At 40.6% G+C, this 27,495-nt stretch overlaps 1 protein-coding gene across 1 annotated transcript; it reads right to left on the bottom strand.

Moving 5' to 3' along the window:
- On the bottom strand, positions 1 to 27,157 carry MYOM3 (myomesin 3). The gene is given in 39 exon segments (XM_054086767.1): positions 1 to 300; positions 994 to 1,049; positions 1,140 to 1,162; positions 1,277 to 1,313; positions 1,943 to 2,106; positions 2,884 to 2,989; positions 3,510 to 3,548; positions 4,413 to 4,500; positions 5,522 to 5,632; positions 5,896 to 5,963; positions 6,282 to 6,341; positions 7,547 to 7,691; positions 9,281 to 9,417; positions 9,550 to 9,594; positions 10,058 to 10,167; positions 10,554 to 10,710; positions 10,989 to 11,103; positions 11,160 to 11,272; positions 11,275 to 11,308; positions 11,311 to 11,360; positions 11,799 to 11,925; positions 12,085 to 12,272; positions 12,918 to 13,039; positions 13,616 to 13,790; positions 14,676 to 14,859; positions 15,476 to 15,603; positions 15,922 to 15,975; positions 16,279 to 16,478; positions 16,569 to 16,710; positions 16,986 to 17,147; positions 17,506 to 17,646; positions 17,862 to 17,906; positions 20,802 to 20,890; positions 21,534 to 21,629; positions 22,700 to 22,857; positions 23,105 to 23,264; positions 23,937 to 24,011; positions 24,161 to 24,293; positions 26,313 to 27,157. Coding segments are annotated over 38 exon segments (4,311 nt in total). The 5' UTR covers positions 24,268 to 24,293; positions 26,313 to 27,157.
- Between the last annotated feature and the right edge of the window lie 338 nt (positions 27,158 to 27,495).

Consider the following 27,495-nt stretch of genomic DNA (forward strand, 5'->3'; position numbering starts at 1 on the left):
TCATTTAGGCTTTTTTAGTGTAATCCCATCTGGGACTTACTCTTCTTCCGTTCCTATTGGTATCTCTCCATGCTTATAGACACTGATGGTAACCTGCCCTGTTTCAGAACCGTACTTGTTCTTGACATAGATGCTGTATTTTCCCGTGTCCTCATTGCAGACTTTCTCTATGGTAATTGTGACAACTGTCCCCTTCACATCCATTTTGTAACGATCTTTAAAGACTATAACCTTCTCATTTTTGAACCAGGTGATTTCTGGGTAAGGATCTCCAGATACACAGCAAGTTAAACACAGGGTCTGTTGTAAAACAGAGTAGAAATAGATTACGAAGATATGAGTGAGCAAAGAAATTCAGTTGATGAGAAATTAAGAAAAATAAAAATCATTTATGAGAGATTTTCAATGGGTGAGATTCCAGGACTGTTCACTCCTCTCCCTGATATACTCCAGTATAATCGGAATTAACCTGACTGAATTCACTGAGCTTGATTCACATTTGTGCAGCTGTCTTTTTATAGCTGTCACACACTGTGAAGTGACACTTAAATAGGCAGGTAGTGAATTTGCAATTACTTTACAGGATTTTATTCTGCCTGTGTACCAGTAAAGGGGAATGTGACTTGGAAATGTAAGCAGCAAGTTTATCTGATGAGAAAATCAGGTCCAGTACCCAAAGGCCTTAGTCTAACCCTATAAAATGGGGAGACAACAGACAGGATCTGGCTGTGGAACAGATCTAGGACGCAGTAAGGTCTGTAACCTGGGAGAAAAGTTCTGCGCCACAAAGAGCACCTACACGTACAGAAGCGCACATATGTCTGGATGCACCACCAGCAGTAGGGGGCTGATGGAACTGTACTTTGGCCATTGCAGGAGCTCAGAAAAGCTGCTGGGAACATACGGGAGGGGAAAACAAGTAATTTTCTCCCCATGAGTTATTCTTCTGTGTCCATGCAAGGGCTAATTATACGAACAGTTACTCAATGTTACCTTATCCTCCATGATGGTGGCAACATCTGGCAGACCTTGAACAACTCTGGCACGACCTGGGAATGGACAAATATAACCTTTTAGGTTTACTTATCAGTGTACTACTTGGCTTTGTTCTGTAGAAGGAAGGAAATTAATTTACTTACACTTCTCTGCTACAGCTGCTTCCCTGAAAGTGAGAGAGAGAAAATTGGTGGTTTTATTTATTAGGCATTGTATTCTCAGTACAGGATGTGACACTCAAAATAGACTTAGCTGTGAAAATATTTGGGCAGCAACTTACGTTAGCCTTCTGTGCTCAGCCAGGGCATCTTCAAAGGCTGCAAGGAATGAAGACCTTTTAGGGAAAGTTGCTATTTATTTCATTTGACTTGGTAGATTGAACATAATGCATCGATGTTGGAATTACAGGTATTTGTATACGCAGATCTGTATGATTATCCTCTAGACAGTATTTATATCTGCCTTATGGAAATATGAACCTATTGAAATACTACTGAAATAAGTGGGATCTAGTACTCCCTTTCCAAAAAGAATTCCAGAGGAGGAAAAAATCCTCTAACTTTGAACAGTTTGGAAAAGCCTTTGTAAACCTGAAGCCACATTCTCTTTTCCACGATGCTACCTGTAAGCTCTGGTGACCTATGGGGGAATCGGACACATCCTGGGAGCAGCTGCCCTCCCACTCATCCTTTGCCAGGGAGTGCCTTACGCTATGGCAGCAAGGCTCCATACAGGCTTTGCTGCTGTGCACTTCTCTCCGCTTGTTTCCTCTGAATTCTACAGGCGCTTCACTGTCCTCCTTAATCCAGTTTCCCAGTGTGTTGTCATGGAACTGTAGCTCCAGCTCAGATAAAGGAAAGAGGAATGACTGCCCATGGTTTGAAGGAATTTTGGAAAGCAGCTAATGTGCATGACATTGCCACGGCAGCATTGTTCGACTGCTTACCTTGTCCAGACAAGTCTGTTGACAGTCTGTGAGAGGTGTTCCCATCAAATAACTCCAGGGTGTATTTTCCCTTATCTGCATCTGTGGGGTTCAGCACGTGAAGCCAGATCTGGTTCATTGTGCTCCCAGCTTTCAGTCTGTCACGGCTTTCCAGTTGTTTCTCCCTAAGTAAACAATATAATTGCAATAGTATTGTGTAGAGCCGAATAAATTAGAGTGCTAACTTTTTTTTAGGCCTGTACTGGTTAGAATAAGAGAGTGGGAGTCAGGACCTCACTGTTAATTTCATGGGGAGTTATGTGATGAAAGTCTCATGGGGCATGTAGTGCTTTTAGGCAGTTTGCCAGAGCTCTACAAACTCTACAAAAGACCTCTTAGTTCTTATTTATGAGATTAAATAGGATTTTGATGTTGAGTATTTGTAAGCATTCAGCCCTTTAACAATATTGAAAATCGGCCCACCTATATAGCTGTGTGGGTGGTATCTAATAAAATACCATTTTTCTATGTTTTCAAGACATGAGGCTGAATTAGCTAGTGTTTGGAAATAATTTTGTGATGTTTGGGAGTATTTGTTATTCAGAGTGGGGAATAGAGTGTTTTAGGGAAGTACAAAGTAGTGGAAATATAGAATTTGAAAAAAACCCCACCTTCTTTCCTGTCTGTAACAAAGGTAGCAGTAACTGAACAGTACCTTAAATGCATCGTTATTATTCTAGTAAAGATGATCACTTTAAATATTTCTGCAGTGCAATGACTGCTTATTTTGGAATTCCTGGACATGCTTCAGGATGCAGAGTGAATTGTGGTTTTTAGTCCTTATTCGGACAATTCTACCATTGTGTTAAAAAGGTACGGGCTCAATCCCAGTGTGTTTAATTTTGATGATAAACAGTTATACATGACTCCAGAAGCCTTGCAAGTATGTTTTGGGGACTTACTTTTGATACCAGGTTGTTTTCATGTAGTCGGTGTAGTACTTCACATCTGTGTAGATTTTGATGCCTTCTTCAGTAGGCTGAATTTTCAGAGGTGTAGCAGAAAGAGCTAACAGTGTAATTGAAAGACTGACATTGAGGAGGACATTCAAGAGTGGGCAATTTGATAAACGAAACAAATGAAATCCCAAGCAGCCTATTAACATTTCTCTCTGGACAACATGGCTAGCTGAAGGCAGGATGGTATTCTGCTTCCTGAAGCCTCCATGTATTTTAGCAGCTGGTAGGAAAATGTCAGTGTATTTTCTAGAGACTTGGGTTTGGAATACACATCTCGTAGACAGAAATAGTACAACTTCACCAAATTCACAAGGCAAGTGATGTCACAAGGAGCAGGCTGCTGGCATGTAAAGGTCACAGAATTAATTTGTAAGTGCAGAGGTTTTTATGTCCCTGGATTTATTTAGTGACCATCCTCCTTGACAGTTTGAAGGTGCTTCTAATGCTAAATTAGTAGAGGGTGGTGGTATATGTGATCCAAACCTGGAAACAGCTCCTGGGCAGTTTGCTCTGATTGTGGCACCCCACCTTTCTCCCCTTGCATTATTACTGATGAGAAAATGACATACCACTGATCCTGCACAGCTCCTTGAGAAGATCTTCAAAGGCTGCAAAGACATGAAGACTTAAGTGTCTATAAATTTGGGAAATCACATCTGCTCTACCGACTTAATTTCATTATGTTTAGAACTACTAAAATGTGTGATTTTTAAAACGATCATCATATGGGGTCTGACACACAAAAATGAGACTAACCCTATAGCTTGGGAACCAAGAGTGGGAGGGAGGAGCTAAAGAGATGTGTACAGAACGTATTCTGAAACACGACTCGGCTCCATCACTTCATTCAGTACGAGTGGACATGTATTCAAATAGAGATGTTTTCTTACCCTCAGTTGGAAACATCGCTATACAAAAGCAAACAGTAAATTCACATTAAGTTTCTTGTGAAAATGAAGAAGTCTGTGGTGGAAACTTTTCCATTATCAACTGAGGCTTAGAGTGAAGAGATCCCAAAGATCAGGCCAGTGCTCAAAGGACCCATTTTTTGTTGGTAGATGGAAAAGCAAAAGCAATGGAGATCTTCAGCAGCCTTTCAGAAAAGGATCTGTGGAATTGCTTTTAACGTTGGCAGCGTCATACATAAATGTGTGTCAGCTCAGGGGGGAACTATTTTGAAGGTGATTGTAGTTGATTTTCTTAATTTGTTAAATAAGAGTTAAAGGCACGGTCTGGTTTCTTTTTGTGTCAGACCTTATACACACATATATATGTGTGTGTGTGTGTGTTGCTGTAGATCAGGAAACTACATTTGACCAGTAACTTTTAATGCAGGTGTAATCCCTGTAGGAGCATGTGAGTGCTATGGTAATTAATAATGTGGCAGAAAGTTATGGAATTGTTTTTAAGTCAAAATTAATCCCAGGTAGGGGTGTGAATATGTGTTACTGTCTGATGGAAGGTTCTCTTACCCCCTTTTGTGAGATCAAGTTGGGTGTAGTCCTCTCCTCGGTCATCTGCAACAAGTGCTTTGTATTGGCCCTCATCTGCTTTGGTTATCTAGCAAATACATATGTACATATTAAATATTTATTAAAAACATACAAACCAAACCTTTCTCCCCCCGCCAATAAATGTCATATGTCATTGAAATAGGGCAGGACTTGGAAAAGAGGGGAAAGGCTGAGATTTTCTCTTCCGTCCCAGTGAATCTGTCTGGATTGATCAGAAATGAGGGCAGAAAAAGGCAATTCCCCCAAGAGTCTCTTTTGAAAGGTTAGAACGGGCTCTGGTTTATTCTGAATTAATATGTGGCCAGTTACGGAGAGTCAATGTCTCAGCTTTTGTCTGCAGTCAATCTGTACCACTGTGTGTGCCCTCAGTGCTGTAAGGTGCAGGTATATCTGGGACTTGGTAATAATGAATGCCCATTGGTCGATAAATTTTCCTTGCTTTGCTTTGCCAATGCTCTTGACTTCTAGCCTGCAGTGTTCCTGCTGGTCCCTAGGCCTGTATGAGCAGAGATTCCCATGTACGTACAATTATCTGATTGTTTTCTTTAGGTGATTTGTCTGTTTGAAATTAAAGTGAAAAATCAAACCCCAACAAGATTCAAATTAGCCGAGACCAGAGATGGCACTAAAACTCAAACTGCACCACCAGCTGTATCTTCTTTGAGGCAGAGCTAAGATTACAAGGGGCATAGTATTAGCTTACCTGGCCGTCTCTGTAGGTCAAGCCATAAAATACCATTCAGTTTCTTCTGTAATGAGCTTTTTTTGGTTACTTAAGTTCATGTCCGGAACAGGCAGCCAGTCTTGATCAGAAAACCTGAAAAGCCCATACTTTTCTTTTCTAAACTTCTGACTGCCACTCACTGATAAAAACATCTTATTTCTCATTCAGAGCTATCTGACTGTAATGTTAAATCATTTCTTCTTCTGTGCTTTCCTCAGTGTTGGTTCACTTTCTGTTATTTAATAGGCACTACCCAGAACACACATTGGAGCTTAATAAGATTCATCTATGGTTTTTGTGTTTAATGCAGTCACCCAAGCCTGTTAGTTGCTTTGGTTTTCACCTTTTTAATACGAAGAGTTCCTATCCCAGTCTGTAGATCAAATGCACTGCCTGCTCGTGCTTTCTTGTTGAAGAACCATTGGAAGCTGGTGTCCTTTCTCAGGTTCGTTGCCTGTTGGAAGTCAGCAGTTAGAAGTCAGGGTCCCAAAGACATTTTATTTCTGAATGTCTTCTAATGTGGAACATTACAGGCATTAGAACATTGCTGCAGAATCTTAGAAATTCTTTATTTAAATTTTTGTCCAAGACATACTATTTCTTAACTTTCATTCGTCTACAAATCAGCATTTGGACGAGAACTATTCATACCCTACCCATCTAAAATTCAGTACTAAAGGGATTCAGACTGCATTTGCATCACACAGCTGTATGTACCTTGCAGGTGAGGAGTGCTTCACAGTTCTCGGTAACCTTCAATTTCAAATTTTCTATAAAATATGGACCTGTAAAAGAAAATACATTTTTGTAATATATTTCCACAGCTCTGGAGGGTTGTCTACAGAAACATCTCCATCTAGTGGTGAATCCCAGCAGTCAGGTTTGCAGGAATGCTTCACGGTGCTGTTTTGCATGCAGTAAGCATTTAAGATTTTTAAGAGTGGGGCAGACTGTCTCTTATCTGAGTGTATTGATTGGCTTAAATGACACACTTGAAAAATATTATGGAGAAAAGTATTTAGAGCACTCAGTGAAATGGCTTTGCTCAGGTTTTGCATATGTTTGCATACTTCTGGAAGTCATTAACCTTCAGCTTTTCTTACCCTGCTTTTTCTTCCATTCTCTCTGTTTTGCATCAGCCTCTTCTGCAACTTTAGCAAAACCTATGAGAACACCAATGGCCGAAGTCAACAACCACCTACTATTTCTCAGTGTAACACTTAAGCTTCTGAATAACACAAAAGGTATTGTCACTAGGGCTGTGACATTTGTTTGTAAGACATCTTTGGTGCACAAATTACCTCCTTTGCCCCCCTGAGAACCCAGAGCAGATCAGTGCCATCATTCTGTCACTGTACTGGTTGCTCAGAACCTAACAAAAGTTTATTGAAGTTTATTAAAATGGAAGACCATTATGCATTTAGGAAATTTAATAGGAGTTTTGACCATACAAAAATGTGGGCTAGAAACCCTGAAATTAAAACATTGAAGAAACACATAGGAAGGCAGAGTGTAGAATTTCTCTATGTTTTAGACAACTACATGTAACTTTAGTTCTCTCTACTTCCTTCATTGTTGTAAAGAAAAATGGGCACTTTAAGAGAACAATTAATCAAACTTATTTTATATCCTAGACTTAGCATGTCTGAATCACTCTGTAAAAGTGCCTGCGTTGTCCACTGGTTGTAAAGGGAGTCAGCTGGCCTTGGCATTTTATAGACGCTTCCCATTCAAAAAGTTTGGAAACTTTAGCGCACTTAAAAGCAAGCTGTAAGAACTGAGAATAGAGATGGACACTATGAGGAAGTATTTGAATGAATATCTTGTTACTTTCAATTTTTAATTAATTAAAGAAGTCTCTCTATACTGGCAAATACAAGGACCCTGTATACTTCTCATTCAGCTTTATTTCAGTACAATTGTCACTGGTTTCTTTATTGTGTTCGGTTTAATGCAATTGACCAGCTGTTAAATACACCGAATTTTCAAGCTGATCCTGTCCTGAGATAAATGAATACATGTGATAACACATGTCATACCGTTTGCTGCCAAGACACAGTTTGACATAGCAAGTTAATATGTAAAATATCTGAAAAAAATAACTAAGCATGCCACTGGATATTTTGGTTTAGCAAACCATTTTTATCATTAAGGACCCTATTTATAAGACCAAAAACTTCAATTTGCATTAAAGAGAAATTCAGATAATTCCATGAATCCTGGAGTTTAAATGTGGTGAAATAAACAACTTGTTCTCCCCATTCCCAGTGTGCCATTGTAACTGTTGGAAATACTTTGGGGCCTTAAGTGCATAGAAAACTTTCCACTGAGCATGGCAATCTATATTTGATCCTGAATTTCCACTTACATTCATCCACAAGAGCTAGGGTGAATTGATTTTTAGCTTTTCCGTCTTGCAGCTGGGCTGTGTACATCCCTTTATCGTCATCACAGAAATCCGGGATTATCAGTTCTATGAGGCCTTTTCCTTTGGCAAAGTTTATTTTATGTGTCTATGTAAAACAAGGCAAATATCATAAATGGATTTTTTTCCACAGTGCAACTGTTCCAAGGCCAGATCCTGGCACAGCATCTTCCACAGCACTCAGACATTATGGACCTTTTATATATGCACCCTCAGAGACATCCCTCATCTTACAGGAGAAATGAGGTCAAACATTTGCATACACTGTAATCTGGGACTCGTCTATTTTTTATTTATGTACATAGGTGCAGTAGAATTGCTTACAGCAGAACTTTTCTCTGGGAGAAAGTTTCTTTTAAAATGTAACACAATATATTCTTTCGTGTTGGATATCACAGACTTCAGCTTACCAGAATCTGTATGATTTTTAATATAATAGAAGTGTTGCACTTAATTACACACCTGTGGTATGTAATTGCATATTTGGGCAATGATGAGTAATATTACCACCTCCTGACATTATGCAGCACTACTGAACCTTCTATAGGTGCACCCTGAAACCTGTCAGATGCTTAAGCATAAATATGATAATTATGCCTTGCCGCCTTATTTACTCAAAGCAAATATTGTTGTTACAAAGAGCTGAACAAATACTTTGAAATGGTGTTTAACCATGTCAGTTCTCCAGGGTAGAAAAGACAGTTCTTAGAGCAAACAGCCCTCAATGAATTTGCTAAAATTGTTTTAAAAACCCCTGACATCGCAATAACAGCTCTGAAATTCTTTGACCCTTTGTTTTGTCTGTTGTTGTTGTCTTGGCATTGCTGCACTGCATTTAACTGACAAGCGAGTGATTTATATTGTTTCTTCATTCTCAACTGTGCCTCCACCTCTCGGTCCTGTCATTCCAAATACTTTGTAAATGTTATAAAATTAACTTGAAGACAAGGAAGAGGCTAGAACATTTTTTTAACATATTGGAAGGCTGGAGTGCGCTGTAACACATGACACAGTGCTATTTCCAGTGCCTCAGGCTGAAAAATATGCCACTTTCATCTGCTCTGAAAATTCAGGAGATATATCTGCATTCAGTCCACAGAGGCAGGGTGGAGATCTCGCAGCTTTGCCTGGTAAAGCAGAAGATGAATATCCTGTCTCATTGCAAGAGATGGAATTTCTTTAGTATCCATTCAAATGAGTCAAGTTTGTTCATCCAAGAGAAAGCTCTCTGCCCTGCCCGGATGCATTTGTAGTGCCACGTGAATTACACACAACTGAGGTTTGCTGTCAGAAAATTCCCTGATGAAAGGGAAGTCTCTGCTGCAGCAAAGTTGTCAGTGGTAGCCTCTCAGGAGGGGATGGATAACAGAAAAGCTGGATAAAGAAGGGATGTTCTCTGAGTGTTACCACTGAAGGTTTTGCTGCACAGAGGAAGATTACACTGTCTTTAACAGCCGCTGTGCTGCAACCTCAGCTGATACAAGGACTGGACAGCTTAGAATCAGACAGTTTGGCTTTCTGCTCATGCACCGTGGAAAACCAAGCCCTAGAGCCTTCCAAAACCACACATCAAAATATCTGATAGGAATTTAGAAAGCTGGGAACATACAGACTTGTTCTATCTTCCTGTCTGGTAGGGGGAAAGTAAATCAGAATTAAAACCAAAACAAAACATACTGGAGTACTTGTAAGCTCCTTGTCATTGAAGATTAAATGCAGTTCTGCATTTGGTGACAGCTTTTCAACCTCCAACCACAGCCGCACTTCTCCTTTCTCCAGAACATCAATGTTCCATCCAGATATCAGCTTGATCACTGGAAAATAAAGAGAACCACAGAGGGGAATTCAAAGGCAAACCACAGAATTTGGCTCAACCAGGGTTTATGCCTGGGTTCCCTTTTCAGAGTCTGTACATGTGGTAGTGGCTTCTTACTGGTTCCACTTACGTGGGTTCCTGATTTCATGGCTACGTTTCAGTAACTTGTCCAGATCTGAAACATAAAGAATAACAATTTACCTTAGTACAACTAGGCAAACCCAAATTCATTGTATCAACTCCATTTGTTTGTGTCAAGAAAGAGGTAATAAGTACAAAACATCCCATAGCGAGGAGGACTAGGAAAGGTTGTGACAGTAGTTCTTAGTTATTTCTGCATAAAGTGTTGGTTGTATCAGTTCAAGAAGCACGTTGAAGAAATTTTACATCACTGTCATCGTCTAAATGTGTGTGAAATCTGAACTGTAATGGAAAGATGACCTTCCAAGAACATGGAATCTTTCCTTAAGGGACTGTAAAATAAACTGCCTTGAGCCTTCAAGGAATGGGAAACATCTTTCTAATGATCCCAGTATCATTATGTTACTATTCTTCTACAAGAAACTTTCCTCTAAAGATCTAACATTAGAAAATTAACGCACATTAGATTTTTGTTCTTGTTAATTATTAGTTTTTACCTTCTTTTGTTAAAGTGCAGCTGGCAGAGATATCATCATCTACATCTGTCACCTCCACTGAGTATATGCCCAGATCCTTTTCAGAGGGGTCTTTCAATATAAGCTTAGAACTTAGAAACAAAAATAATAAAAATTATGTTTTCCTCAAAAATTATGCCTTCCGTAACAGAATGCAATATATTTGACACACCTGGAACATCATATATCATGCTCATTGTCATTTACATGTGACACTGAGGAGCAAGGCAAAACTTTAGTAATATGATGGCTGATGCTTCCCATTTGTGACCTGAAGATTGCACTGAACACCCCATTTCATGATCACCAGAGCTGAGAATCAGGAACAGAGATTTGCAGGAGTTCAATACAGTATATGTATTTTAACAGAATATTGGAAGGAGAGGGAAGCATTTGGCTTGGCATTTTTCTCATTGTTTGATGTGTTCTTTAGTGGACAGTCCACAATTAATTTTCACAGCATGTGTTATCTACTCACTTATTGCCTCTCTCTTCAGTCTGAACTCTGTCAGCATCTGGTGGTCCTTCATAGTCCTTTGACCAGATAAATTCAGAGGAGTCGTTCTTATCAGGAGCTTCAAAAGCCATGTAAATGAATCCATCTTCATCAACCCCAAGTTCAATTTCATTTGTACCTGTATGATTATAAAAAAACAAGCCACAAAACTTTCCCTACCAAAACAGATCGGGGCTTGGCCTTTGGGTGTCTAACTGAAATAATAATTAAAAAACCAAATGCAACGCGTACAGGTAGAGTAAATTAATTTGGGCAGTTTGCTTTGCCTGCCATTATTTTGACTGAGGTTTGTTGTTGCTCTCAAACGCATAGATGGTGTTTCATAAAACAGTTTTTTTACTGGAATCACCGTAGTATTTACATGCTCGCACAGTCTCATCAGTTCTGGTTTCATACCGGGTTTGGTTTTAGCCACCACAGGATCTGAGGGGACTGAAGGACGTCCAATGCCAGCCTTGTTCAGTCCTCTTACTCGGAAAATATAGCATTTCCCTGTCTCCAGTTCTGAAATCTGCAGGAACATGAACAGGGATTAATGTAAGACTAAGTGAGAAGCAGCACTTGGACTATTAAGTGCACATACAAACCTTCATATGGGGTGGTGGCTACGAACTGCTTATTTATTTGTTTCCATTCTGCCTGACCTTCTTCACACACATCTACGTAATAGCCAGTGACCAGGCTGCTCCTGTGTACAGTGGTGCTTCCCAGCACAGCAATCAAGGATGTGTCCTCGAACTTCAGTGCACCTCACATCATAGGGAGGGCCTGTTCAAAGGAGTGCAGACCACAGCATTAACAAAGGCATCAGGTGCACTTGGGTTGAGCGTGAGATAGGAAAGCAGAGCGGTTACGATAACAACTAGTGCGTCCATAGGGGATGCTTTCTGTGCTAATCAACTATAGAGGTAGGTTCTAGAAAAAAGCGTACATCGGCTTGTTTCATGCTTTGGTGTGATATACAAGGATATTAAGATATTAGATCCAGATTCTTTGTTCTCTGGAAATGGGTGCTGTAGCTGGGTGAGGCAGAAATGAGAACCTATGTCTGACTCAGAACTTTGCTAGGAGTGTTGGTATGCTTTTCTGTAAGGAGCCACCCCTATACGGATCCATAGTTTCGAGGAGTCCCCCGGATTCACAGAAGAGTGATAACTATTATACCCAGCAATATTTTTCTGACTGTTATTTTTACGTAAGATATACCTGGTTCTGGCATCGTCCATTCTTCACATTTGAACAGGTCGCTGGGTTCAGATACTTCCCCAACACCAGCCATGTTCATTGCATAGGCACGGAATTCATACAGGTGACCTTCCTCGAGGTTGCTGACCTTTGGGTTCCGAAGTGAAATGCGATATTTGTGCAGCCCTGCATGGTTGTGGTCTTGTGAGGGCAGGAAGAGAGTTCTACACTAGAAAACAGCTTAACCCTTGTTATAGCTGCAGTTCCCACTGTGCTTAAAGGACAGTATTATATCTGAAAAGAATACCGTGTAAACTTGCTGGGGAATTGGCTTAATATTGACTTCATGCCAATCTAGTTCAGATGCATCATGCTGATCTAGGAAATAACCCAGAATCTTTGTTCCTCCCTTGCTCTTTGGGTGTTTCCAGCCGATGGTCATGTCAGCCTTCCCACAATTTAGAAGAACAAACCCATATGGTGCTGATGGGCGAGCTGCAGCACAGGGAGAGAGAAAACAAGGTATTGCTCGTTGCAGGTTTGGGATCTAGGGATCAGGAAAAGTGGTGTAGGTACAGGATAAATTGGGCTGAGGAAATCTCTGTGTGCTCATAGCAGATGTGATTCTATTTGTGTTAAGATCCCATAATGCCAATTTTGCAGGGTAAAATTATTTGAAAATTATCAGATAGTTATTCGGAAATCATGGGAAAAGTCATGGATGTTTCTTGCATGTTGCTTTGTGTTTTTTCTGATAGAAAAGATGGAAGCAGTGGGTTGCTAAAATAGAGGAGATAGAGGGTTAGATACTGACTGGTGTGGTTGGTAGGATTTTGTAATTGTCCTGGAGTAATTTATAGTACTGATTTCAAGATACCAGGATAACTGAGCACTTAAAATGCTCACTTTTACCAGTGCCAAATGAATACTGAAAATGTACTATACTGCTTAGTCAAAATGCTGATTCACTGTGTCCACCCTTGACAAGTATAACTAATGACAGAAGCTGCAGGGTACAAGAAAACCAGTTCCCTGTTGCCTTCCTTTGCCTATCTGCCCAGCATCGTTACCACTACATATAATAGTAGCTATGCATGATAGGTACATTGGAGGGATTTGATTTGTGTGCGTGTTACTTACCAATAGCTGCCCTTACAACAATAGGGTCTGTTTCTGGTGAGCTTTTACTTATTCCTGCCTCACTGACGGATTTCACACAAAAGACATATTCTTTGCCAGGCTGCAGCCCAGGAACAGTAAATCTAGGAGAGCAAATGAATATGTTTGTGTGTGACTGTTCAAAATACAGGTAACCAACCAGTCTGTTGAACAGACAGCAATACATTTTAATAAGGCATTGTTACTTACAAAAGCGTTATTTGGCGTTACGAATTAAAGTGCACTGTGTCACATAAAGTGGCTACCAACAGATGGAGAAGTGTCACAGTGCTGGCTGGTGGTGTCGGTAGAATAAATAGGACTTTTTAGTTAAGTTCTTCTGGTCGACATGTAACCCCCCACAGCTAGAGAGGTTTTCCAAATCCTTTGTGTGACATCAACTTACTCTGCTGAAAAGCAAGCAGAAAATGGCATGTGGTTCTGCTGGGGCCTTCTGTAGATCCAGTCTGTGAAGATACATGCAGCCTTTGCTGTCAGTAAAGCGAGACTTTGAGCGATGCTTAATTCTAAAAGAGGATGTGGTGTTTGTGTGTATGCATGCCTATGTGTATGCAGTAAAGGCAGTTCTTTTTTTATCTGAAATAGGACTCCAACCATAAACAGAAGAATCCAAGTTGGCACCCTGTCTTCTCACGGTGGACTATAATAGTTGGACTTACTCATTACATGTCACGGGCTTGTTATTGACAGTTTTCCATTCCTCTGCCCCAGTCTCCCGACAGTATATGTAGTAGCCGAGAGGCTCCAGACCATCCTTTAACTTATCCCACTGCAAAACAACAGATGTCTTGGTGTCTCGGAAAGCTAAAACCTGAGATGGTGGTGGCAGAGGAGCTAAAAGAAATAAAAAAACCCAAAACAAAACAGAGAAAAAAAGGGGAGTTTAAAATTTATAAAGTAAAAAAAAAAAAAAATTATAGGTGAGTTGGCCTGTTTGATTTATTCAGCTTTTCCAGAGGTTCCCTTCCAAATTAGAGTGAAATACCACAGGCATTGTCCCAGTCTCCTGCCTGTTTTTTTTATGTTGGGGTTTGCTGTATCTCCTACTTCTCTCCCTTACAGCCCATTGATTTCTGCAGTCAGTTACACTGACTTAACCTTCTCTGAAGTAGACAAGAAAGGAGGAACTCTGACGTGACTCGACCGTGAAATGGGACCTGCTGCACTCCTGAGAAAAAGGGTAGGATGAATGGGCAGCAGGGCAGCTTTAGTGTGGGAGAGTGAAATAAGTGAAAGAGTTGGTGCTCATCTCTTTTCACAGTGGAAACATGGGAGATGAGTCTTTGCATCTCTTAGTTGTCAGCTCAGTCCAGGAAGAAAACAAAACAAATCAGGCCTGCGAAGACTGCTGTTCTGTCTGAAGCCTCCAGAAACAGGCTTCTTCAGCAGTCCTGTCATCCCATCCAACACTGGTCTGTGTAACTGCTCCTACAGTGCTGGAGGCATACTTGAATTAAACACAGGCTTCCACTGTTTCTTATTCTATTAAATGTAATTCCCCCATCATTGCTTGGTTAGATTTACACTGCACCAACCAACTGCAAAGTAATTAAACAAGGATCTAAGGCTTTAAGAGATTTCCTGATATCAAAGCGACTGCTATGTGATCATATACCATGAGGTTTCAAGGAAAGGGGGGCAGGGGCACCCATGCATTGCTTCCATAGTGCGTCTCCTTTTCCATAGTGTTAGTGTAGAACGTATTAAGGAAATAATTACCCAGTTTTGCTCCAGCAGTTACAGGCTCACTGGGCAGGGATGGCTCACTGATTCCATACTTGTTAACAGATCGCACACGGAAACAGAATGATTTTCCTTTAACAAGATCAAAGAGTGCAAATCTTGGTGAATTAACTGGCAGATCCAGATTAACCATTTGCCAGGAGTTGCTGCCTGCAATTGACTGTAACAAAAAAGGTGATGATTTACAATTAATCTTGTAACGCCAGATTAAAATGCTCCTGAGCGATAACAAAACTGATCTTTACAGGAAAGTAGTTTTAAAAATAAACAAAAAAAAACCCAAACAAAAAATGTAAATTATGTATTTCTTGCTCATACACCCAAACTTTTCTTCCTTGGAAACAAGAGGGCTCCTTTGTGTCAGAAATGGTAAAGCAGGTGGAAAATGAGTATGTAAGAAAGGAGATCATTAGAAGACACTAATTAAACAGCAAAATGCCTCGGAGGAACAGGAAAATGAACTATTGTGCAGTTCTTCCTAACTTTTCCACACTGAAGGCCCATCGGGCAGGAACACACTTTCTCTTAAAACTTTGCTACTGTTTGGTGATGTAAAACTTACTTGTTTGTTCTTTGTTAATTATTACTACTTGAGGTGGTGTTAAAAGTCAGGATTACAGCTCAAATGAACTGTGGAGCTGGAAGAAGCTGAGCAAGCCATTTTTGTGGCTATAATTCTCCAGGTATTGAGACGGGGAATAGCCTTGCCTGTGGTATAGACAGAAATAAATTATTCTGTTCTGCAGTTTCCCTTCCACGGGATATTATTTTCTTACCTTTTCCACATAATAGTTCAGTGCCTCCCTGCCTCTTGGATCTGGTTCGTCCCAGGCCAAAGCCACGTAATCTTCTCTGACCTCACTTGCATGAACGTTGCTGGGTGGCAAGGGAGTTTTAATATGTGCTATGGGAAGTCAAAATTGGCTCTGCTTTAGTTACAGTGCAGCGGGAAATAAAGTTGTTTTAAAATGGATTATATTTTCCTACAATAAAGTAAGGTTCTTCAATATGAAGGAGGAAACGTAAACCCTTTGGGTACATACAGGCAAACTAAGATTATTACAGAAGGCTCTGGCGTTCAGGACAGTTGCTGATCCCTGAGGGAGCTTACAATGATCTTTCACCATGTATTTTCCTAAGTTTGTTTTATCCAGAATCCTGTTATTACAGATCTCATTGTATAACAATCATTTCTTTCTGAGAGAACGGTCAGTATGCTTACCTTCTAGCTCATCCTTGAAAATTTCAATTGTCCTGCTTTCATCATATGGAATAACTGCAATGTAAAGCAGGGCAACGTTAGCCACTGAGAGAAGTTGCTTGAGCCTTCTCAAAAAAGACAGAGCACAGGACTGTGTCATTTTGTTATGTGTGTAATTGGATACATCTATTACACATGCAGTGAAATGTCGTAATTGGTATTGTGATCTTTTTCTGTTCAGAATAGTACCAGTGTGTGTTTAGCAAAGGTTTTGTAGTGATGTTTGTGAATGGGGACAGTCTGGATACACTGCATTCAGTTCTGCCAGTGGCCCTACTTTGTACTTAAGGAGAAAATTGTCCTGGTTCTAGTACAAACCTGTCACTCTCTTGTCCTTGCTGGGGTCATACGTTGTAACTGGATTACTGGGTTTTGAAGGATGGCTGATGCCCTCTTTATTGACAGCCTTTACTCGGAACTGGTATGTCTGTCCTTCAGCAAGGCCCAAGACGGGGTACCTGCAGGTTCTCACAGGCCTGTCATTGCACAGGACCCAGTCCTCTGACCCAGCAATGCACCTGAAATGAAACACAGCCCCTGGACTTCCTTCCTGGTTTTTCCACAACATGATCATGTTTTTTTTTCTTAAAGGTCATTAACATACAGACCTTTCAGTATAGTATCCCAGGATTGGACTTCTTCCATTGTCACTGGGTGCTACCCAAGAGAGAATCAAGCAGTCTTTATTTACGTCATGGCATTTCACGTTGAGGGGGGATCCAGGTGCACCAGCGGTTTCTGCTGCAGCATCTATAGAAACACCAAGCAATAATGGTTAGGTTTTTTTCTTCTCTGTACCAAAATTTTCATTCAGTACCTTAATTTTACGTGTGTAAGGGCCTACATCCCAGTAACACAAGTCATATTTTCTAATGCCTAAATCAGTACTGAGAATAAGATTTGGACATCTTGATCCATGCACAAAACTGGGAGACATTTTCTCGTGAGTGAGGTTCTGAATTCCTTTATGCTAAAGTATTACGAAAGGACCTTTTGTACTAAGTAGGATAGAATCCTGCTTATACCTCTGACAAACACATAAGTGATCTGCTCTTTATATCCATCCAGCGAGGGAACACGGATAGTGTAGAATCCCTCATCTTCTTTGTAAACACATGACACCATCAGAGAAGCTTCCCGGTCTTGGTACTTCAGTTCCCGACATTCAGAGTTCTGCAGCAACTCCCCTGTGAAGCATGAGAAGACAAATTGCCAGCAGAACAAGACAGAATATCTAAAGTTTTTTCACTGGAGGACTGCTGGCTTTTCAAGCGCTTGCTGCTTTCACTCTATGGAACTAAGGCCCTTAAATTATTCTTGCAAGCAGAAATGTCATTACCTCCAAAACATTTTAGTGGTATCATCCTTTTACAAATGAGAAAAATACACAAATTAAGTAATAACATCTGATGTTGGAGAGGAGCTAAGAGCACCTCAAGAATCCTGAATTCTCATTCTCTTCTGTGAACATTAAAACACAGCTATGAGTTCAAATGGTATATTCCTATAGGTATATGTATATAAACTTAGCTGCTGTATACAAACCATCTCTGAACCAGGTAATGTCTCGTTGGTGTTCAAGTAAATGAGAAGAGAAGTAACAGGAGAGGGTGAAAGGCTCCTTTTCTCTTGAATATAAGGGTTTCAGTGGAAAAGCAAAATCTGCCTCTCCGGCCAGAAGAGATCCTATGAAATAAGAGTAGAAGTCAGCATGATAAAGAGGCTTCCCAGAGCTTTCCTCCTGGTAGTATTTTTAGTATCATAGATTTAGAGTGCTACCTGAGCCTTGCACTTTTCACGTGCAGTCAGACTAATAGGAAAAGCTGTAGCTCAGAAAGAAAGAATCAGATTGCTTTAGGCTATAAAAATAAAAGAAATATTAATAATGGTCATTTACTTACTTCTGTATATTTCTGAATCAAATCCTGACTCCTTTCCGTAATACTCTGTAAGACAAGAAGAAAATACATTTAGGACTTTCATGCCAGTGTTTATCTTCCCGTCAAAAACACCCAACGATGCTCAGCAAATTTTGTTTTTCCCTCAAACCAGCTCCTAATGTGAACCTTCAAAGCGTCATCACGTGGTAAAACACTAACGCATTTGCTGATGACCTTCACAAACAACTGAGGATGTGCCTACATAGGAAATTGTTCATACAACTGTTCTATATAAGTAATACTGCTTTACATTCTCGTATGTGCAGGCAGTTATGTGTAGCTCAGGAAGGCTTCTTTTCAGTTTGGCTTCTGTCTGTTTTAGCTGCTCTAGGAAACTTATGCTGAATAAAAGCATGTGAACAGAGAGCTACAGCTTTTGTCATATGAGTGTATCAGTATGGTAGTGTCCAAGTCAGGAGCATGGCAATCTAGGATCGCCTGTAACTGAAATGGTTCAATAATGTCCCTGTTTGGAGATAGAGCATGACAGCTACTTACTGCCATACGCAGCACAGGAAAGAAAAAAGTGTTGGTGTCATAAACATTACTGAAAGTGGAGTTTGGCCAAAGCCCTAGGTTTAAACTGCATTCACAGAGGAAGATGTGGGATTGTTGAAGACTGCCAGTGGCTGAGACTTCAAGCTTTAACCAAAAGAAAGGATGTCTGTCCTGAGACACTGTGGTAGTTCCTAGAGCCGAGGGAAGCGTGTTCCCTACCAAATCACTTGTTTCAATAGCTATGGATTCTTTGGAGGCATCATATGTGAATGCTGGCCCACTTTGCCTATGGGAAGTGCTGGTGTCCCAGCACAAAATGAAATGATTTGGAGTGAAATCTAAGAACCGATGCTCTGAACACAGGATGAAATTGAGATACTTTCTTATAAGCTGCAAGAAATGCATATAGAATAATGCATAGTATTTCAATGAGTGAAGCTTGGTGATAGCAGATCTTGCTCATAAAGCAGAAGGTGAGGACTGAATGTTGACAGCTGAACAGGAAAGAAATAGAAAGCCCGAGGGGCAAAGCACAGCCTCATGCTAGGTCCTATGAGAACCTCAGCAATATCTTTAGGGAAAGGGAACTTCTGCTGTAGTAACCATAGATCCCAAGACCCTTCCCTAGCATCAAGGGCATTCCAGACAGTGTGGGGCCAGGAGAAGAGATGCCAGCAGCCTGCCTGGGGGATGAGGAATGTTTCCAGTGGAGGCAGGATTAAGGCCTTGGTGTAGTCTCTATTTTCAGAATGTTAAATGCAAATAGCAAAAGGAAGAATCATGTTACTGGGATGGCATTAGGCAGGGTCGAGGAGAAGGAACAGAGTGGGCTGCACTGCTGTGGGCAACCGCAGGAGCAATATTTGGAAGCTGTTTGAAATGCTAATCAGACCCGATGAAAGGCAGTTTAATGAGGCACTTGGAGGTGAAGAGAGCAGTGCCATCCAAGGGTTTCTGTGCTCTATCATCATACCTGGTCTGATCCTAAAGATTCACATGGAAATTGGGAGGAGTATGTGATTATTGCCATGGATTTTTTTTTCAGACAGCTGCTTCTGCTTTCCAGCAAAGGCCCGGTTCCTGAGTACTGGACATAGCATGAAAACCTTCATAGAAGGGAAGCATTGCATACCTGGTAACTTCTGCTGTATTTCTACTTTAGGGTAAGGGGAGTTTAGGAATCTGGGAAGGCTTGTAAGTGAAGGTTTTCTGGGCTGTTGTACATTTCCCTTTAGAATTTGTGTGTGCTGCACATTTCCAGATATGCTGAATTTTGACATTGTTTAATTATCTGAAAGATATAATAAAAAATACACTTCTGCTATGATTCTGAAGTTACATTCTTCCGTACACTTGTGTGTGCCCAAAGAGTAGTCGGGTGTGAATAAAAACACAGCACACAAAGAATAATGATGATAACATAACCCATGACCGAGCCAAGACTCTACTAAAGCACTAACAATAAAGATACTATCTAAACCAAAGAAGACATCTTCTGTTTGAAAAAGTAGTTCAAGCTGGCTTTGCAATTCAGTCAGTCAAAGAAACTCATCTTGTCATCAGCAGTAAGATGTCCAAAGCAAACCTATTTCCTTCCTATTCACCTATTACCATTTGATTCTCTCCCTTGACACTCAGTCCCACTGAAGCAGTGACTTGTCTGCAGTTCTATCAGTCTATTCTGTGCAAGCTTTTTATGACAAAATTGTTTTTTATATATATGTATATACATACATGAGATGTGAACAGCTAAACTATGATCCTATGAAACTGCACTGCATACTTCTTAAAGCTTGCTATAACGTCTCCTTTTAATTACTGGTAGTTGACTTTCTTCGCCGTATGTCTGGGTTTGGCTTGTGCAGAATGTGTATCTGCACAGCCTATACCAGTTATTTTAAGCACAGCACAGGTCAGAGAAGAAAGTCTTGTATTTGATCTTGACAGTTACACATTTAAGAGGGAAATATGGTGTTCTATGCAACAGTGTGCAGAGAGATCCCTTTGAAAGCCACAGTACTTGTTAAGTACTTCTAACCCTGTTATGCGTTTAACTGTATGGCCGTTTCATATCAGTCCAGAGGAAATAAGTGCCTAAATTTAGTACAAGTGCAGCACAGTGGAAGAACAGCTGTGTCCATATGGAATCTAAAAGATTTTGCCTGAGTCCAGAAGAGAGTGAGAAAGAGAAGCCTTTGTATCAGCCCTATGCATTACTTTACCTGGTTGTGCTTTCCTCTCACTGATAACTGAGAGAATTCTCTCCTACTAAGAGTGCTCACTACTTTCTCCATTTCTCCAGAGTGCTTGCATGTTCCTATCACATAATGTATAGCATGGAAAATATTTTGAAGCATCTAAAGAATTTGGAAATTTTAAACCAAAGGAACATTTTCTACTTACTCTTGACAAGCACTGTAGCAAATGAATAAGCCTCTCCATATTGGTTCTTAACTTCAACGCTATATTCAGCAGAATCTTCCATGGAGCATCTGGAAGAAAAACATTTCCCCTCCGTTTAGGTTTCAGTTATTGTTGATACTTCACAGGGCAAACTCCCCTTTAGCCCCAGAAGTCAGAAATAAATACCTGTTTTTCATCAAGAAGCTGCTTTTCCTTTCGATTACAAGGATTACTTATACTTAGTGGTCAATTTTTTTTTCTCAGTTCACAAAAGCAAAACATTTCAAGGAATGAATAAGCAAAAGACCTATGGAATGCTTGGTTCCACTGCATATACACGTTTCTTTATTGCATGCATAATTCATAGAGTTGTTGAACTAATGTCATTCTGGTTACATCGAGCCATCCTAATTTGCAATGGTATGTCTGCTAGGGAAGGGCTCTTAATGTGCATGGCCTTACCCTGAATGAGAACGTTTTGGCCATACCTAAAAAGAGGAGCAAAGATAAATAAGGCTCTAAATTGTTTTATGTTTTTTTAAACCTCATGAACTGCTGTTGTAATCGTGTCCTAGCAGCAAAGTTTTAGCTCAGACACAATGCAGTAAAGTCAAGCAGGGTCAGATTCCAGAGGAATTATCTTTTTTTGTTTCACATACACAAACTGGGAGTGTCAGGAGAGTAGGTCTTATTCAGCTGAAAAAACAGCTCAGAGAAGAGCATATACATTACCTGCTGATGTACAGGGTCAGCATCCCAAACTTGTTTTTTATCTTGTATTTTCCTGCTGGGGCTAAGTGAGGATCAATACGAATACCATTTTTAAACCTAGTTGAACACAAAGGCAACACACCACTTAGGAAAGGATAGCGAAATCAACTGGTAAAATTAACACTTTAGTTTAAAGTTAGCCAAACACAACAGAGGCATGACAGAAAACAAGAGTAGACACAATCCCCTCTTCTACAGGTCTGCTTGCAGCTACCCTAGATCCTCTCCCATAGACCTGTGCGTGCCACTTCCCCAGGGCTGCTTGTAGACTGCCTGGGGCAGCTTAGTGTTGGATTGTCGCTTCCTCCGCAGTTCACGTGCCCTCTCTCTTGCTTTCTTGTGCTCACTGAATCTGTGGGAGGCTCATGTTCTCTTTGCTCTTTGAGTAATTTGAAGAGGTTGTTCTGGAAGGACACAGGACATCAGGAGCTCTGACAGCAGCAGAGCTGGCTGCCTACAAAGTCATTAGTAATCCAAATGTTTGCATACTTCAAACCTTCCATGGGAGGAATGGTCAATCACTTTAACAAACTGATCAAATTACACTTTGCAAATTGGTGTTTTTTGAGGTTGTCTTTCATTTATTCCTGTCCCTCTGTTATTATTGGTAAATGTCAAAGTTAGCTTTAATATGTAACACTTCCTCTCCTGTGTTTGGTAAATACTGAAAGCTGAATAAATGAAAGAGTTGGTTTGTATTTTACAAACCCTAGAAGCTAGAATAGTTTAGTGCTGAAGCTTGCATGGTATCCGAGGCTTAATGGGGGGTGGTGGTGGTGGTGGTGATTTAGTGCTGACAGTAGATTCTGGTTTCTGAGACTTAAATCCGAGACTTAAATCCCAAGTTTGCCTGCAGGACAGAGTACGACACCAAGGGATATCTATGTGAATATCAGTCGTGTCCCAGAGGAGCCCCGCAAGACTGTCCACTGCTTCCAGGACCCACTGAATTCCTAATGTCTTTCCTGATCCTACCAGAGGAACTAGAGAATTGAAAGTGTTTTCTGTGATTTCTGAAGTTCTTCCTTCTTTCTTTCTAGCCAGACACAGATGTTACTCCTCTTGTTGCATTGTGAGACACACACACACACACGGGGATTGTGAGTCATTGCTATACACTGACATACCAAGTAACCTGTGGCAGTGGGGAAGCCAGGACTGTGCACGCCAGCTTCACTTCCATCCTCTCCCAGACCGCATGTGCTCTGAGGGGGATCCAGAACATAGGTGGTCGCCCGGAACATAGCTCAATGTATTCCTTCTCTACGCGTACCTTTTCTACAGCCTATGACAAGGATAGACTATGTAAAGGCAATAGAAAGTGATTGTGTTCTAATTACACAAATTCTTTTGCAAGAGATGTGTGATAATGCTTCAGTGGCAGGAATATAAGGCCTTGCCCTTATTTCTAATTGTTTTGAGGTTATCCTAACAGCTGATTACGTTTTCTGTCCTCTCCAGAATGCTAGTTAGTCTTGGCAATTTTAATCCTGTTGGGCATTTCTGGTACCAAAAGAGATGTTGGATCTGACCTTCCTTCGAAGGGCCTTCTGGTCAGCTCTCATGCGCAGCAGTCTGCAGTTCTTAATAACTTCCTTTTCCAACTTTTCCATGTCATTCCCAAACCGAACTCTCTTTTGCCCCCTCTGTTCTTGCTCTAGGATAGCAGTTTCTCTTCTTAGCTTGTAATCCCTGCAACAAAGGTCGATAAAAGCCAATTGAATTTAGGATAATGTTTTTTTTTATTTTGTTTTGATATTTATTGTGGTTTTATAGCACATATTTTTTATTAAATTAGAAAAAGTGTAAAGTTTGCATGCAGTATGCATATGAATGTCCGGCAATTCTGCCTTATATGTATCAGCAGCACTACCATGAGAGATAATACTTCAGTGGCACAAGAAAAGGACCCGCTATCTGACCACTTTTAATCCTGGTCAGGGAACTGGGAGAAGGATTAAAGAGAGGAGGGGTGTTGCTAACTACTTAGATTGTTCAGCCATCGAAAAAGGATGTGTTCATGGCCAAGATTTTCTAGGGAAGAGGGGAAGTTCCATCTGTTACCACTCATTTATTAACCTGACTGGTTTTTTCCGTTTGTTCCTGTGAAGTATGGTTTCCCTTAAGCCCTCGTGTGTGAGCAGGGCAATATTACTCATTATCGCAGGTACCAGGGCAATAGAATTTTGTTTCCTTTTGTTATTAAGGTCTGTCGTTTTTCATTTTAAAGGAAGAAACTCTTGATTGAACCTGCTCTTTTAGTGTCTGGTGAAATGGATTGGAAACTTTGAGCTCTGTTTGCAAAGGTGATGTTGCATGCAGTGGTTATATTTGAGTTCTGACTTATAATGATTTCTGACTTACTGTGGTATTTCGGAGGTCAAGGCAAGGGCAGCTGCTATCGATATCTCTGAAGGGCTGTAAGTCTCTTCTTCCTCACTTCCAAAGGCAGACGCATGTAAAAGAGTCCAGACAAAGCTCCATAATTTCATAAACCAAAATTCAAGGAATCTGTGAATGCTCAGTACCGAGTGCAGAGTCCTGTCTGGACTTGATTTACTTAGCCTTTCCCTAAATTTGTGGCTTACCTGGTTTTGAACTTTTTCTTTCTAGTCATGGAGATCATTTGCAAGCTCTGTTGCCTTTCCTCCTTTTGCTGCTCCTCTCTGTGGTGGAAGAAGGTTCGGGTTCCCATGCTGGGAAGTAGAAAATGACTTCTTGCTGGAATGAAATAAAGCATAAAATGACTTTTGAATAAGACACCTTAACAGAATCTCTTTAAGTTATCGTTAGTCCTTGCTTTGCTTTGATGTTCAAGGGCTGTGGATGAAAGTTCATGCAATACTGTCTTCTGTCATTCAAATTAGGAAGGGGCTTTATTTTGCAATGCTTCTGTGAAAAATAGAATCAGAGGAAGAAATGCATAGTCTTTAAAGGCAGCTGAGGCTGGAACAGACCAGTAAGTAGGCAGCATTTTGTGGGTATATTTATTTTCCTAGGACTGATCTTATGCCCTAAATCTGGTGGTTATTCTTCCAGGGAGTTCTGTTAGGTCAGATCCCCAATATAGCATGCAGAGAAATGAGGAGCATCATGAGAAGAGAGATCAGAGGGATGTGGGAGATCAGGGACAAAATAAGGTATGGAACATCAGATAGTGAGGTCCATAGAAGTTTAGGAGATAAGCAGATCTGTATTCTGCAGTTGATATTGCAGGGAATGCTGTGATGCCAAATAGCCTGTGACCTGCCACCCAGGTTGTGGTGGTTGCACCGAGTTCTGCCCTGCCTAGATGTGCCAATGGTGAGATGAGGCAATGCAGCTGATCCAAACACACAGGCATCACGTGGTGTCTGTGGTAGTGGGAAAACCCAAGTGAATTATCTGGAACTAACATTGCAGTTGTCATTGCCAGAACAGAGCATGTCTTCAGCCTGTATTCCCATCTGCTTGTCTGGGCTGACAAGAGCAGTCATTGTTCAGTATCTTAAGGGGATTCTTTCTGCAGTTGTTTGAGTGCATCCTGAGAGACCAGTTGTTTCTTTGTAGGTCTTTAAATAAGGTTGATAAATCGTAGGGAAAACATAACATCCTTCAAAATGTTAGTCTTAAAGGAGCTGCTCAGTAAACAGCAGGGTTTTCCCTGGAGTGACAAGAGGGATCCTGATCCTGGGAGCACATGTCAGCGCTCTTGGCTCCCATCATCTCCTGTATTTGTTGCTGAAGAGCAAGGCTGTTGCTGCACCCTCTTTGCTGTGAATACGCACCGTGCTGCTTTTATGCACTGACTAATGAGTGGGCATTGAACAACAGCAAGTTTTAAGCGTTTCCCTCCTTACCTCCTTCTGTCCTGCAGATGGTTTGGAAACATTCAGTATAATTCTTAAACTGTTCAGATTCCCAGGTTCTGAGAGCTTAGGTTACTTTATAAAAACAGCTTTGGAAACGCACTTGTTGCCAAATAATATTTGCTCATGTACCATTGCTGAAATTTTCCCTTGACAGATTCTGCACCTGGATTTTAGTTTTACCGCTTTCTCATCCTAAAATTGATAAAAATACAAACCCCTACTACTAGTACAAATTTCTTAAAACCAGTCTATGGAAAAGCACAGTTGTTGTGGTAAATGCAAAATATCCCAAAATGCAAATGAAAATAAAGAATTATTACGATAATATTTCCTCAATAGATGTTAACTATGGAAGAAACAAAGAGATGTTGGCAAGTGTAAGAAAGAGAAAATAAAACAAGCTTTTATGGAAAAAATATCTTTGTACTTTCATAGAATACTGCTCTCTTCAGGACTATTCCAGCAGCAGAATGACGACTGGGCACCAGGACTTTGTTTCCACGTTCACGAATAATTACCGATCCAGATTAATTTTTAGTATAAAATATTTTTTATTTTTCCATTTTCAGTACTTTTTAATAATCTGGTGTTTATGGTAAAGAAAGAGCATTCTGATCTGTTAAAATCTATACTTTTCAATCAAGTGTATATATATATTTTTTTAAAACAGACCAGTAAGTCAGAATAGATGCTTGAGAGAAAGCATGAAGTAAAACAGAACAACACTGGAAAAAACAATAATGACACTTTAAGGCAGATACAGTCACAAAGCACAGTCTGTCTCAGAAGTGCAATTTAAATAGTGGTCATACAAAATAACTGATGCTGCTACAAAGGTCTTATAAATTTGCTATAAATAGTAGTTTATTTAGAGATAAAACAGACTCACCTTGTGAAGACTACAGTGAGAGTGCCTGTCCTCATGAAAGAGAAAGGACAAAGGAGTGTTTCCTTCTCTCTGTTGATGACACTAAGAATGACTCTCCACAAAAGAATGTTCCCCATGTTTGAGTGCCCATCCTGGAGTCTTAAATATAGCATCTGACCATGCCATCGCAGTGACAATGGGGAGACCCATGAGGGTGTTACACAGTCAGAGCTGTTCACTGCGATGGCAACTGATCACAAACTTTTTCGAATCGGGCAAATTATTGCCTTTGCCAACTGATACAAGGAAAGACAGGTGCCTCCACAATTCAGGCACCAGCCTCCACAATTCAGGCACCAGTACTGGATTATCCTCTGCTCATTTAGGATAGAAGCTCAGAAAGCGTCTCAAATGAATTGTGAATGTTTTAATCTCCTCCTGGAATTTCCCTCGGGTTAACATTGCCATTGCTGCATAACGGAGTGAAATCTTTTACTTTGACATCTCTCTAGTGAATGCCAACTCCAGTCAAATTATGTCAGTGTATAATTAGATGTGGAGCTAACAGCAGCTCTGGTGGTTGAGTGGCTGCAACTGTTACACTTTGCTTTTTACAGGCAAAGACTTGCTGCCACAGCAGCAGGTGAGCTTGTGTATCCAGCTGCTGGTGGAGTTTAGGCTAGGGTAAAAGAACTGAGGCTGCTGGTTTTCCGTTTGTTCAAGGTAGGCTTGCAGTTTCAGTATTCAGCATAGACCCTTCTCAGCAATGCGAGATGTGGGTAATATGTTGGGTGTTGTCAGAAGGAGAAATGCAGGTTTGAAGGCAATGAAGCTCTGAGGCTGCAATACCAGTGTGTGAGCCCGATGTTTCCAGCTACTTTTTATGAGCTGAGGAGTCAGCGCAACAGCAGTGGGCTTCTCAGAGCCTCTAGGAGTCTGTAAAGAGCATGGAAGAAGATAAAGTTGCCATGCTGAATAAAGCTCAGGATCTGTTCAGCCCAGTGTCCTGTCTCCCAAGAGTGGCCCCTGGCTTTTCCTGAGCTGGACATAATGCTTTATTGTCACTGATAGTCCTATCCTTGTTAAATTGTATAATTCCTTTTTGAGCACTTTCTGATTCTGGCCTTCTTAAGGCCTTGTGGAAATGAATTCCACCATGAAATCTATCACAGTTTGAGTCACCCTGCCTAGATCAATAGGACCC

Source organism: Cuculus canorus, chromosome 22, assembly GCF_017976375.1.
Source record: "Cuculus canorus isolate bCucCan1 chromosome 22, bCucCan1.pri, whole genome shotgun sequence".
Lineage (NCBI taxonomy): Eukaryota > Metazoa > Chordata > Aves > Cuculiformes > Cuculidae > Cuculus > Cuculus canorus.